The sequence below is a fragment of the Pocillopora damicornis genome, chromosome 8 (assembly GCF_964200805.1).
Source record: "Pocillopora damicornis chromosome 8, jaPocDami1.2, whole genome shotgun sequence".
Taxonomy (NCBI): Eukaryota; Metazoa; Cnidaria; class Anthozoa; order Scleractinia; family Pocilloporidae; genus Pocillopora; species Pocillopora damicornis.
In genome coordinates, this window is record NC_142677.1 from 23,977,649 (window position 1) to 23,991,230 (window position 13,582).

At 39.1% G+C, this 13,582-nt stretch overlaps 1 protein-coding gene across 3 annotated transcripts; it reads right to left on the minus strand.

Annotated features, from left to right (window-relative positions):
* Positions 1-526: 526 nt before the first annotated feature.
* Positions 527-11,050, minus strand: LOC113665682 (cytosolic phospholipase A2-like). 3 transcript variants are annotated; one of them, XM_027181413.2, is made up of 15 exons: positions 9,788-9,996; positions 8,733-8,814; positions 6,643-6,789; positions 6,091-6,206; positions 5,919-5,956; positions 5,291-5,426; positions 5,013-5,149; positions 4,013-4,238; positions 3,476-3,593; positions 3,161-3,298; positions 2,598-2,711; positions 2,270-2,518; positions 1,741-1,925; positions 1,390-1,579; positions 527-1,042 (listed from the first exon to the last, which is right to left on the minus strand). In XM_027181413.2, exons 1-15 carry the CDS (start codon positions 9,857-9,859, stop codon positions 819-821), a joined length of 2,172 nt encoding a protein of 723 aa, XP_027037214.2. In that variant the 5' UTR covers positions 9,860-9,996; the 3' UTR covers positions 527-818. The 3 variants fall into 3 exon arrangements, with proteins under 3 accessions (XP_027037214.2, XP_089036695.1, XP_089036696.1); XM_089180569.1 differs by lacking the exons at positions 8,733-8,814; positions 9,788-9,996 and adding an exon at positions 10,912-11,050; XM_089180570.1 differs by lacking the exons at positions 8,733-8,814; positions 9,788-9,996 and adding an exon at positions 9,440-9,557.
* Positions 11,051-13,582: the final 2,532 nt, after the last annotated feature.

Consider the following 13,582-nt stretch of genomic DNA (forward strand, 5'->3'; position numbering starts at 1 on the left):
GAATCGCTAACCATAAGTCTCAAAAACCCGAACGAAATATTTACATGATTTCCTTCAAATACAGTGGTATAGAAAGCTTATGTACGTTAGTTTTAGAAACTGAAGGTAAGAAAGATAGCAATTCAAATGAAATACACGAAAAAGAGGAAAATGTTCGAAAAGTAGCGTGTTTTTGACTGACCTCAGACTGCGTGACATGTCACGAAAATCTACAGAGGCAGATGTTAAACGTAAGTTTGATATGGTCTGAGATATTTACCTTTATCAAATTTTAAACAAGAAAAAAACTCCTTTGTTTTGATGAAAAAATGATGAAACAGTAAGCAAGGCAGTTGGAGAGTGATTTGCACTCGACATTCCTCCGGTTGGTTGTGTCACGTGACATGTAGAAATGGAAATGGCGCGCGTGAAAAAAGGTCAGTCTATATATTTTCCCCTCATACGTTACTTAACTTAATTTCATTCAACTTGCCATTGTTGATCAGAGATACTGCAACGGACTTTCAATCACTACAACTTTACGTCACACAATACGACTGAGGTTTTATTTTTACTATTACAAGCACAATTAACTGACAGTTTAACCCCGAAAACATAGCATGTCGAGCGAGTAGCCCAAGTCTAGTTTGCCCCCTGCGCATTCCAGTTCTATTCCCACAGTGAAGTTACGTAACTGACGCTTCTTAGTTAAGCACGACTGATTAAATAATCCCTACACTGCACTAGCAATTTTCATCGATATTTTATTTGTATATCTTAGTAAAGAAAAACGCAGTTAGTAATGGCTTCCATTCTTCGTGGAGTTCCCGTTCACTCCATTAGCCATTCCTCGGTTTTGCTTCGCGTCTCTTCTTCACACAGTCAGCTATGACACCCTTAATGGCCTGCTCACCCAACAGAGTGTTGAATTCTGTTAATGCTGAAAGACGATCGAATGGCTTTGTGGGATAATGAAAGTTGAACGTGCTATAATAGGCGTCAGGATCTTCAAACACGGAGAAGTTTGCAAACTCCCTTTCTTCAGCAGTCGTACGGGGGACTCCTGAGGAAAAAATAAAACGAAATACGGAGTTAGTTTGTATTATAGAACACAAAAGTTACTTAACAATTTCCGTTAATTTATTCAGGAACGCATGATGTAAGTCAAGGTAAGGTTTTGCCCACGTTTTTTATTTCATGGATGCTTTGGCTGAGACTTCTTTCATGTTCAAAACTTGCCTCAAGAGTCGACGAAATAATTTCAACTCGATCAACCACCACAAATCAGCGCAGCCGTAGTTCGTGCCCAGAAGAAATGGCCGGCAGGAGGCGAAAAAACAAAAAGTGCTCAAACCTAATGACAAATCACTCGTTTACAAAAAGAAAAATTAGTCTAATCTCTGAAAGAACCTGGTTCACTTTGTTCTTTGAAGGTTTTGTTGACGAGAGGAAAATGCACCACAACTGGACAGGTAGGATCCGCGGGATCTGTGAACACGTAATACTCTTTGATTCCGTCCGTTTCCAACTGTTCCTTGGCGTTAATTGGTGGGAACTTCAAATTGTTTCCTCTTGCCCATTGCTCTGCCAAATACAGTTCCTGAAAAGCGAAATATGAGTGAGACGAAACTGAACCTGTTGGCGAAGAACTTTTTTAACTCAAGAGTTCAAAACTGAGACACATAATATTTTAAAGTTTATGGGCGCAAAATGTTGGTCAAAATTCAAAATTTGATCAACAAAGGATATCTAGTTGATTACATGGAAAGAAATTTCGTTGTCCTTCTCTCGAGCACTGAAGTCAAATGACAGGAAAATGTCAACATCTCGCTCCGGTCTAAGTAGCGGCGGGTATGGTGAATTGAACAAGAGCCCACTGTCAACCAAGTATATACGTTTAGCCTTCGCTGCTAATTGGTAAGCGGTGTCAGTGACCTGTTCTGCTTCTATGAATAAAACAAGTAACATGCATGATAAGAATTTTAAAAAGTTTTTTTAATCTTTCCCCTAAATCAGAAAAGCCTTACTGCACATTGAAGAATATTAAGTACGTGATTACATTCGCAAAATAGAACTACTTGCTGTGAGCCAAGAAATACTCCTCTAGTGCGGAAAAAGAGGAATTTCGTAATTTGTTTGGATGGGCTTTTAAAGCGATTTTTGTTATTTTGTTGGCTTTTTATTCTTCCCTTTAATGCGCTCTGAAAATCTGAGTCGTTTGAATATGAACGGATTATAATGTTATGTGTGATGAAGTAAGTGACAAAAATTGAATGCCATAATGATTCACCAGCCGAGGGAACTGGGGCAGACATCATTTGAAGGCCGCGTAGAAAGTTGTGCACCAGGCCTGCTCGACCAGACCGGGTTTTCAGGAAATAAATTTTCTCCACGAAGCTCTCTGCTATACTCATCAGGAAGCTGTGGTTTTCATTATGGCTGTATTCATCTCCCATTTCCTTTTCATCAACTGCATCAATATCCATTTCCTCATCGCTTTCCTCGTCCTCACTCACAGGGTCGTTTGAGATATCCATATCTTTGAGAACAATAGGGAAAAAGTTACAGCTTTGTAAAATGCGAGCTGAATCAAAAGAAATCCAACAACAGTTACTTACGTAACTCGTGTCTCAAGTCGCCAGAGTTGCTCATGTTTTTTATTGTGTCGGTTGGTGACTGGCCTTCGTGTAGTATTCGCTGAAGCATGATGGTGAAAGCGTTGCCCCAAATACCTGCAATAGAATGGCATGGGACTGATGTAATGATTGTGTGTAAGTTAAGCAAAACACTGTCCCCTTCACATTCAATCGGCAATTTATAAAAAAAACACGGTTAGCACATTTCCATATAATTTCCAAAAACTTCCTCGATTAATATCTGTAACATCGCCAATGTACTCTGCCGCCGTAGTTCTCAGACAACATTTAGAAAAACGTTGACGATTTTAAAAGCCAAAAACAAAATGGTAGAGCAGTGAAAGCCCGTGATTAAATAAGCTTGTTTATGAAAACTCTCGAGCTTTCTTTTTTCCCTTTTTTTTTCTTTTTGGACGGTTGTTCCTCATGATTTCCTCAGCAGTTTTGAGCGGGAAATTGGCGCGTGGCCTGCCAAAATTGACCCTCTACGTTTGACCGCTGTGCTAAGAAAACTTTTGAGCCTAGTAAACTAAGTGACTGCTGACCTTGCAAGTAAAACAGTGGAGGCTCAGGGTAAGGTGTTACCAGTTTCCCACAAAAGTACTTGCTTCCAAAATGCTCAGTCTTCATGAAAGTGCCATATTTTGTCATCCCTACTTCATATGGGCTGAATTCGAGCCATTCTATAAGCGGAAAAAAAAATTTATTAATCAATGAAAGATCTCTGGGAGTTTCCTTTTAAATGTGAAATCAGACACTCTTTTTCAGTTTCACTGAGAGCGTTAATGAAAGGTTTAAGAGAGGAAATTATTTCAAGCTATATTCTTCGTTTATGTTAGGAAAATTTCTAATGATCTTACCGCAAAAGTCTTGTGCAACTTTGTTCTTCTTTACATGAAGACAAGTGTACAGTGGCATTGGGGCCGCGGCGTCTTTCACTGCATGGCGCTGTTCGCTCAATTTTGGAACATGTTGCCGCTTTGAAATAACAGAAAATATAAATGAAAACCTAAGATCGTAAACTTATCCATTTCATGCAAGTTTTATTTTCGGTGCACGAGTGGCGAGCACTTGCTGTAATGGTTTTTTGTTTAGACAAATTGGATCAATTTTTGTGGTAACGAAGTAACATGCCACAGGGAGATCCTATTACTGAGCGTATTTATGTCCTTGTGACACTTCAGAAAATTAAACGGGAGCTAAATGGTATGTGAAGGTAGAATCCGCTTTGTTACAGGGGTGGATACGAAGCATTTTCCAGTTCATCTTTACTTTTTTTTAAAGCAATGTTCTCTCTGTTTGAAAGACGCTAAGCTCTTCACCCTACTTAGAAGCTAAAAACATCTGCCAATCTCAGTCGAATTGTAACACACACCGTGTAAACCCTTGTAACTTACGTCCTTCAGAATAGTTTCTCCAACCAGATAACCAAAGAAATCTGTGAAACTGACTGGTTGTCCACGTGATCTTTTATCCAGAATAATATTCATGTGACTGTACATCCATGATGGAGTCAATAGCAACCACATCCAGTTGTCTGTCACATTTTTTCTCAAATCTTGCCTGATTTTGCTCGGATGGGTATTCGGCCAGTCAGGATGAGAATATAACGTCGAAAGATACCTAGAATGTTTTAAGCTTTTGCGTTAGAAATGATCATGAACTCAATACATAAAATGTTTGAATCTGGGAGTAACATGAATAATCTGAAATATATCGTGAATAAAACTTATTTACGACATTAATATTCCAAACGAACCGAACAGAACGTCCTAACGGATCGAAACAGACCAATCACGACCGACCTGCGCCACTCGAGTCTTGCAGCAAATAACATCACGGCAAAACTGACCAATCAGTCTGTACGAACTGGACTTAGAACATTCGACCGACAACAACCATTCACCTGACTCCGATGATGACTTCCAGTTATGTTGTCGATAGGTCAGTCACCACTACCGACAACAGTCCTTCTCGGGACTGCACTTATCTGGACGATCAGACTATACTATCAGAGATCACGATGGCTTCTTTGTTATGGGGGATTACATCGAAACGTCCAGTTTGAACTAACATTTAGTCAATTTTTTCAACTGTTGAACTCAATTTTATTCAATCCAACAAACAAATTAGCCTTCAGAAAACTTCGGGCTTATACAAATGAGGTGAAGATGTCGATCAGAAACAGCTATGTATTTATCCTAGAACTAAACTTTGGGGATTTGTAAATATAACATAATTTAACATTTCCACACTCGTTTTTAGACTTGGCCTTTAAAATCGATGCCTGTTTACAGACCACAGCATCTCATACACTACACCCCTTAGGTCAGCGCCTGCCTAGAGAACTTATCTAGGGGAGTAACCCCTCTCCGGACTGGGTATGAAGTCACTTACCATGCTGCCCCTGACAGTCCTGCTGTGTACATGGCACAGTCTAACACACCCATCTCCTTTAGAGCACAGAACACACCACTGAGAGAAACCATGGCACGAAATCCTCCTCCTGAACCAAGAATAGCAATCGAGGGCACCTAATTACGGGCAAACAAACTCTGTATCACTATATCATCATCCTTTTATTTACCAAATGTGCTGTCGTCATTCATTAGCTTCTCAAAAACTATTTTTGGGGTTCAGTTCATTTTACACTTTGATTTCAAGAGGGTAGTTACCTCGCCAAGTTCTTTTGGTCCTCGTTCTCCGAGCAGTTTTTTCATGGTCTCAAAAACAACCCTTTTCCTCTTCTGACGAAAATCAGTTTCCTCGTCACAAAGGTCCAGGCTGTACCTCATGTCTGTAGGCGCAGAGCTGATAGAAAAATGATAGAAATTTTTTTTTCACTGAAATGTTAACATTTCAATTAACGTGTTCTATTTGGATGGCGGTACAGTTTCGGTTCCCTTTGAAGCCTGAATTGTTCCAGCCTTTGCAATTTATGCAATTCCTCTAACTGTAGTTCGCCTGCGAGGATTCTTTTTCACACTTGATCATAATCTGTTTGGAAATATTCATTCTCTTTATATTGCATTTTTCTCGACAGGAAACTAATTATTGTCCTGGGCCCAGTTTTATAAAGGGTGGATAACGCTATCCAACGGATAAATCGCTATCTGGCAGTTAGGTGATAGCAAAACATACAGTGTTAACCACCGGATAGAGTTTTATCCAGTGGATAGCGCTAACCTTCGAACAACCGAGGCCTGACCAAAGCGACTTGTCTTCGCTGTTCCTCAAAAAGTAACCCTTTTTCGAGGAAAGACAGAGAACTTGACGATGACAAAAATATAAAACTGGGTTTACCATGTTTTGACTTTCATCTCCACATCAACTTCTGAGGTCTAGAATAAAGCAAATAGTTGAGTCAATTAACGTGTTTAATTATTGCACTGACTCGCCTATCCATCAGGCCGAGGTGTGTCACACGAGTAACGTGACCACTGAGGCTTCCTGGTTGAGCTGAGTTGTACCATACCTCTTTAAAGACAAAGGTTTTCTTGTAAGTTTCATCAATTTTCAATGCACTTAAGTCGAATGACTTTGTATCCACCAAATCGTCACCAACTGTGTCTGACTCCATTAGAGCTATTTCTAAAGATAAGAAAAGTAGACGTTCACAAGTAACAATATCAATAGCATTTACAGGAACTGACCAATAGTTTTCTATTTCTTATAGGAACCCTTCCTGTAGCGTTATGAAAGAGCGTGATTTGTTCTCGTTTCTGTTTACGGCTAGGCTTTAGGTTAGGGATGGGAGAAGGCATTCATAATCGAAATAAATTACTGGTTTCTTTTTTTATCGTGGTTTATGATCAAAAAGAGAGAGAGGCAGATGTAGAGTCATTATCAGCGTGGGTCGAGACGTGTTTGTTATTGACCGGCTGTTGTGATTTTCGCGGAATAGGAATTTACAACAATGCTTCAAACTTCAAATAAAACAACAGCCACGCTTACGTTGGATACTTTGCTAACCGAGGAGACTCTTCGTCTCAGTGTTACGTTGCAAATATCATTAAAGGTTACTTACCCAAAATGTTTTTCACATTTGGATCAAGGTAAAACTGGAATGTTTCTTCCCACACAGGGTTAGCTGTGTTGTTTTTCACTTTGGTTCTCTTCCTGCCATTTGATGCTGTTTTAATGTACAGTTTTACGTATGGATCCGGTGTATCAACTGAGAAATAAAAAGGACCTTTTGGTTTAATATAAAAAGAGGAGTTAAGGAGTCAAGGCCAAAATGTTCACCCTCTCTTTGATTTTCCTAAGCGACTCATAGCTTGGCTCAGCCAATCAAATTATGTCTGCCAGACTGAGCCGACGACAACTGATGAAGACAGACAATTAGTCAGGCAGTTCGAAAATGAAAAATTGTATAGCATTGAATTAAAGATAGTTGCAGTCATTAGTTAATTAGAAAGAACAACAGTTTAGTCGGCAAGCTTTCGCCGGATACTTCTTCGCGAATTGCGAAGCTGCCATCTTGAATTTTAAAAAGAAAGTATAATCCGGAGACCCACTGTTTTTGAAATTGTGAAAGTGACTGTGTTTTGAGATTCCAAACAGTAAAGTACATTTTCGAAAATTGTCTTCAAATGCGCTAAAATTTGACCGCCATTTTGAATTTTGCTCAGCACTTTGGTCGATTACGTGTGACGCAACTTGGCATTAAACCTCTTCCTCCAATCTCTTCGAGATTTGTATGAACAGGTAGGAGCTATAAAAGAGACATTCCTGACCAAAATAATTTCTTTTTTCGATAACCAGGTAAACAGCAGTTTTTGAATGTATGCTCGTGGTTGTCCCCAGTTTTTTTTTCTGTTTCCTAAAATGAAGGCATCGTTAAGTCAAATGATTGCACATACACACTTATATGGATAATTTGTTATTATAAACATGGTGAATCTAAGTGAGACGTAGTTTTTCGCAGTTGCTAAGGAAAGTTCGAAGTTTCTAAGGCCGCGACTTATAAACATTGTTTGTTTTAGACTTTACCCACTTTGTGTTAGTTTACACTCTCCCCCCTTTTTTTAAAATTTTGCACGGCGGCGTGATGCATAAACTTAGCGTAAACAAGCGTAAACTTGGCCGTGCAGGCTGTAATTATTCTTTGTTGCGTTTATGGTGGAGTTGCCGATCAACACCGAGGGAAACCGGTGTGAAAAAAGGAGGAACCAGAGCGACACAAGATATTTATAACGATATCAGGTCTGCCTTTACAGCGGACAGTAATCTGTGCAGTAAGTGTTGAAGAAAGGTCCTGTTCTTTGCCTTCATTGCCTTAAAAACAGTTGGAATATCTAACAATAAATAGCGCCAAGATTTAATCTTTCTCCAAAATCCTTCTTGAATTTGTCTTACTCCTTGGAACAGTTAGGAATTTAACCTTTTCTTTCGCACTTAACGCAAGACACGCGTTCTGAAATCGCTCTCATTGTTTTTCAAATTCTTGCGCATGCGCAGTGTTTGACGACTGCGTTGGCGTCCATTGACTCAGTATTTTTTAGCACATTTAAAGACAGTTTTCAGAAGGCCTAGGTTACTATTTGGAATTTTATGAATACTTGTCAATGCTTTTCCTTTAAAGGTGAGGAAAGTTTGGCGCGGTCAAACATTGTGGCTCGAGGCTCGAGTCTCGATGAGACGCTTGCAATCTAAATAAGGCTAAATTCACTCTGTGAATATATTTCTGTAGCAAAATAGGCCATTTTACAGTTGTGTACTTAGTTGCCAAGCCTTTGATTTGGAGTGAGGCTGAAGGTGACCTTGTTGTGTTAGAGACCAGAATCTAGTTAGCATGATAACAAATTAATTTGCATTTCAAAAGCAGCAAGGTTTGTATCATAACAAGGTCACCCTTAGCCTCACTCCTGTTCAAAGGCTTGGCAACCAAGCACACAACTGTAAAATGGACTATTCAGTAATGACGACACCATAACATGATTCTGTGATTCCAAGAACACAATCGATCCGCCATCTTTAATAAGATGAATGCTATCCCTAGACTCCTGAGGCCGAGCTAACGCCACAAAATTTGCACATAGAATCCCCATGGCCCACATGAGTCAATCGTACTCTTTGCTGTTCTACGAGTAGAAACTTCTTTGTACACATACTCACCCCAGTCAGTGTAAGTGCCCAAGGTAACATTCCGACCACGTAACACTTTGATATCGAGTAACAGACACGGACGATACAAAGCCTGTATAATATAACAAGATCATTTGGTTATATCGAACGGGTACATAATGTAAATTAGTCACCGGGAAGAGTTTCTAATTCGACGTTTCGAGCGGTGGCCCTTCTTCAGAGCGAATGCAAGAATTGTGCATTGTGTGTGTGTTTCTTTGCAAAAAGCTAAAGCTGTTAAGACCTCGCTAGGATTGTCCTCTAATACAATCCGCAGTGCATCCTCGACCGAAAATCACGCAGACGCGTTTTAAAAGGATTGTAATGTGAGTGCAAAATTGTTTTGGGAAAAAACCGGTCAAATTTGGATAAAAACAGCAAGAAATACGGCTACGAATGAAGAAACGTAAATTGTGTAACCATAATATTCCTTATGAAGTCGAACCAGTACTATCTACAGGTCCTCTGAGATATGGTCAGAACGTACGAATTCGTAAGAGTACATATACCAAAACTGGCTTGATGGAGTTATTACCTGGCGGTTTCTAGCTAATTTTCCTAAAATTCGAAATCATTACGCAATGTCAATTTCACAATAAAACTTTCACATACAAGCATGGGGAAAACTTATCGGTAGGTTTTAATACATATCATGGTTATTCAACCAAAAACTTACGCTTCCATCGCATCTACATTACCTTAATCAATTTATGATGAAACAGCCGAAATAGGCGATTTCCTTTCTCCAAAATCACTTTTAAGGGCGTCGAAACAATCTTTCGCCATCACGGACTTGTTAGATGATCAACTTGCGTAATAAGCTTCATGGCGAAATTATAAAAGTTTGTATAGGAATATATTACGACCGCTCTTAGGAAGTAAAAATATAGTCAAATTCTCGATAAAAGATGCCTCACCTTACTTCCACAGCGCATCGCTTGTTGTCTGACCACTCACTTTGTTGAGACGAGGCCATTTTATAACGAGGTATCCATTTCTAGGTTTCCTGGAAATGGATAACTCGCTAAAATGGCTTCATTGCTTACCTGAATTTGAGTCATCTTGCTCTTTTTTTCAGCTGGTCCAATCAAAATGTCAGTGTTTCTGTGTTTTTTCATTTCGCGGTTAACGGTACAACACTAAGTTTAGTTAAGCGATAAGTCTACTGCGTAAAGAACACTTTTGATTTATTCATCCTCTGGGTCGGCGTATATTATATGCTGAAAAAGCATAATCCATGGAATTTTGAATGGCTAACTCTTCATTACATGTTAATTATCTTTTTTATTCTTTTAACAACAATGGAACGTCAAGTGAAAACCAGGTATCGTCAAACCTCACTCGTGAAAAGACCTCCAATTGTTTATGGTTATATAGTAGATCGCGTACTTTGTGTCTTTTGACAGTTTTTTCCAGAACAAAATAAAAGAGGTTTTCTTTTGTGACATATTAGGTTCAGGAAGATTAAACAACAAGAAAATTCTCAGGACGTCTGATCATCACTATCTAGAACTAGAATGGGAGGCACAAAAGGAAAACTTGTCACAAAACCACAGGTGTCACCCTTCCAAGGATGACATTTTTAATTGACCCTTGGGAATTTGGTTTTGTCAACTGAGTTGTTAGTGACTATGAACATATGAAAATCATACATGTGAATGAGTTGCAAGTGCCACCATAAAGTGTTCAGTCCTAAAGCTGACGTTTCTAGCGTTACAGGGTAATTAAGGATACTGTAGACCTTCGCGGGCCAAATTTTGTCGATATGTTTTTTCACCTTTAATAAAATATTACTATTTTAACTACAATTTCCAAAAAACATTTGGCGAAGCTTCCGCACAGCCCCATACTTCATTATGCATACAGTCCTTTGTTAGAAGAAAACGATAGCGCAAACAATAGATTACCTTTGGGACTATTCGCTTTGTTTTCAAGAAGTTGAATTTTTTTTTTAAGTCTTTACTCAAACCTTTAAAAAATTGCCGTTTTTAATTAAAAATTGCGCTTAATCAAGCGCTGATTTAAAATATGTAACAGTCAAATAAAAAATTACTATGCTTTATGAAATCTATAAATCAAAACAGCTTAAATTCCGCCTCATATTAGCCTCAAAATTGTTGTTTTTGAAAGCAAACATTCGTAAAACGATGAAAATAAAATCGATGCTCACCTTTAAAGTTGTTCGTTGTCGTTGTCGTTTTTCCTTTTCTCTTTAACAGTAGAGTTGCTTATTTTTCTCTCTTCATTGAATGTTTATTTTCATCCGCGGTGGTTGTGTAGACAGGCACTAGCACATACAGAGGCACGAGGAGCTTAGTTTTTATGATGTATTTCGAACATCATACACTTCGGCGATATGCTCGATTATATTTCCAAGAGGATCTTCTCCATATTGCTTACGCCACAACCACTCCTGTATGTAGCTACTGAAGAGATCTTTGGATATTCCTGTACGAGGTATACTTCGTTTGATTCCCCATCGTGTATTTTCAATGCGCTGAGTATGAGCGCCTGTGTCTGGGTCTACGAAGTTTAGGCTGTGGTTCACTGTGAGATGATTGTAGCCCTCGTCCTGTAGGCAATCATAAGCTTGACACATGTCGCTCATCACGCATATTCCCGGCAATATTTGAGCGCGTATAACGGGTATGAGCGTATCTTTATCCCTGCGCTCTACCGGTACAAGGATGCAGGCCTTGGTTTCACGGCAAATGCCATCAAAGACCCACTTTCCTTCGACGTAGTGACCGCGGTGACACGTCTCATTTCTTCGTGCAAAATCCAACATGTTTTAAAGGTGAGGAAAATGATTTCAGTGTTAATTTTTGGAATTTGAATAAGGTATTAGAAATATAATTTTGAAAGTTACCCTTTATCGGCAAGAAGCAGATGTAGAACAATGGTATAGAGGGTAGACTGCTAGTCTGACGAAGACGATAGAGAATTGAGAGTTCGAACCCTGCAGGTAACGTAAAAAAAAAGAAACAATAGACTGAGAGGGGCCTTGAAGGAAGGATGCTTGCCAGAGAAATGGGAAAGAGAAAGAGGTAAAAATTGGGGAGAGAGAGAGAGGGAAAAACAGCGCGGAAAGGAACGCTTTTATTAGTGCGGTAAGTAATAATTAGGGATGTATATATTCAATTACCAAGGGAATTGTCTATTGTATTCAAAGACAAAGGGTAGAATGTATAATTAATAAGATGTGCATGCATAATGAAGTATGAGGCTGTGCAGAAATTTTTCCAAACATTTTTGTGAAATATTGAAACGCACTGGGGTTATTAACAAAAACATTTTCCGAAGTGAATTCTTCGAGCCGCCTGAGTGTAAAGAGTTCAAAATCTGACATTTCGAGTGTTAGCCCCGCCTTCGTCAGGGCGAAAGATATCGGCTGCCAGCTCCCAAGTGATATGCTGAAACAATACCTTTAGACAACCATGAAGGCACACAATCTCCCTGGATAGCCCGCAGACAGTAACACAAAAATATGAAAAAGTCGCCACTCGCGACATGTCTAGTCCGGAGGTGAGGGGTAGGGGGTGAGGGGTAGGGGGTGAGGGGTTAGGAGTGAGGAGTGAGGGTGGGGGCTTAGGGGTACGAGTGAGGAGTGAGGGTGGGGGTTTAGGGGTACGATTTCCGATCTAAGCGAAATAAACTCTTGCTCGATGCAGTGAGTACTTAAACTTGATGGACTAATCACAATCATAATCATCACGAATCATAAGCCATGAAGTAATGGGCTCCTGTCATAAGTAAAGTTATTTAGGTTTGCATTGCTTTTTTGTGTTAAGACGCGTCAAGATCTGACAAAGCGAGAATTTGCTTGGATCAAGTTCACTCTAGCCCTTACTAAACAATACAACATTCTCACGCCAGGCTTCTTTACAGAAAATAGCAAATACTGAACGCGGCATAACATAATCATAGAAACCTAGTGTTAATAAACGTTGTTTTGACAGGACTCTGCAAAAGGAAACATGCAGTTGTTATGACTTATCTGAAAACAATGGTTGTTTGTGCAATCATCGAATGCTGTTCATAGTGCATGACCCCTTTCGCCAAACTTCCCCTGTAACCAAATATTTGATTATATCGTAATTCGGAAGTTAGGAACAACGCGTAAGTCTGTAACCTTCCTCCAAGGAATGAATATTAATTCAGCTATCGTCGTTCACTAGATAATAAAGATGATAGTTGATGGACGTGCATGTGGCCAGTTCTTATTGTGAACTTTGACTAAGGACGTAGACAAAGTGCTTACGCAGACTGATATAAAGCTTGTTTCACTTGGGTTGTTGGAGACTTAAAAATTGGAAGTGGAATAAAAATAATGTGGAGAAGAATAAGATATACACTGATATTCAAATAATGGTATGAAGATAAACTTTTTTGAACAACTGTATTGTTATTCAAATAGTAGCCTCTATTTGACGCTAAAAATATGTACGGATATTTGTCTGCGGACATTGTCTGTTCCAAGATGCGAACAACTTTACGAGAGTAAATCTCGAGGAAAACTGTGAGCTTCGAGGAGCAGATAATGTCCAAGGACAAATATCTGTTAATATTTTCGCGAAAACTAGAGGCTATTTTATTTTATTATCCTTCAAATATTTCGCAACGCGCATGAAAAAATCTTTACGAACGGCTTATGGTATGCATCGTGGGAAGTTTTCTTTAGAAGATTCTCTGGTACGACTTAATGAACAAATCAAAGTGCTCTGTGAGCAAACTCGTGAATTGACACATGATTTTTTAGATTATGTTTAATGTTATCTGGTTTAGGGAATTTTGTGGTTGATTGTCATATCTAGAGTACGAGCAGTAGTTCAGTGTTCGCT

Bases quoted from the DNA above. Each gene is read 5' to 3' on its own strand.
- LOC113665682 (XM_027181413.2), bottom strand. From the start codon at position 9,859: ATGAAAAAACACAGAAACACTGACATTTTGATTGGACCAGCTGAAAAA. The intron at 6,790-8,732 runs GTGAGTATGTGT...TTTATTTCTCAG, and splicing joins GGGCACTTACACTGACTGGG to TTGATACACCGGATCCATAC. The intron at 2,712-3,160 runs GTCAGCAGTCAC...ATTCTATTGCAG, and splicing joins TCCACTGTTTTACTTGCAAG to GTATTTGGGGCAACGCTTTC.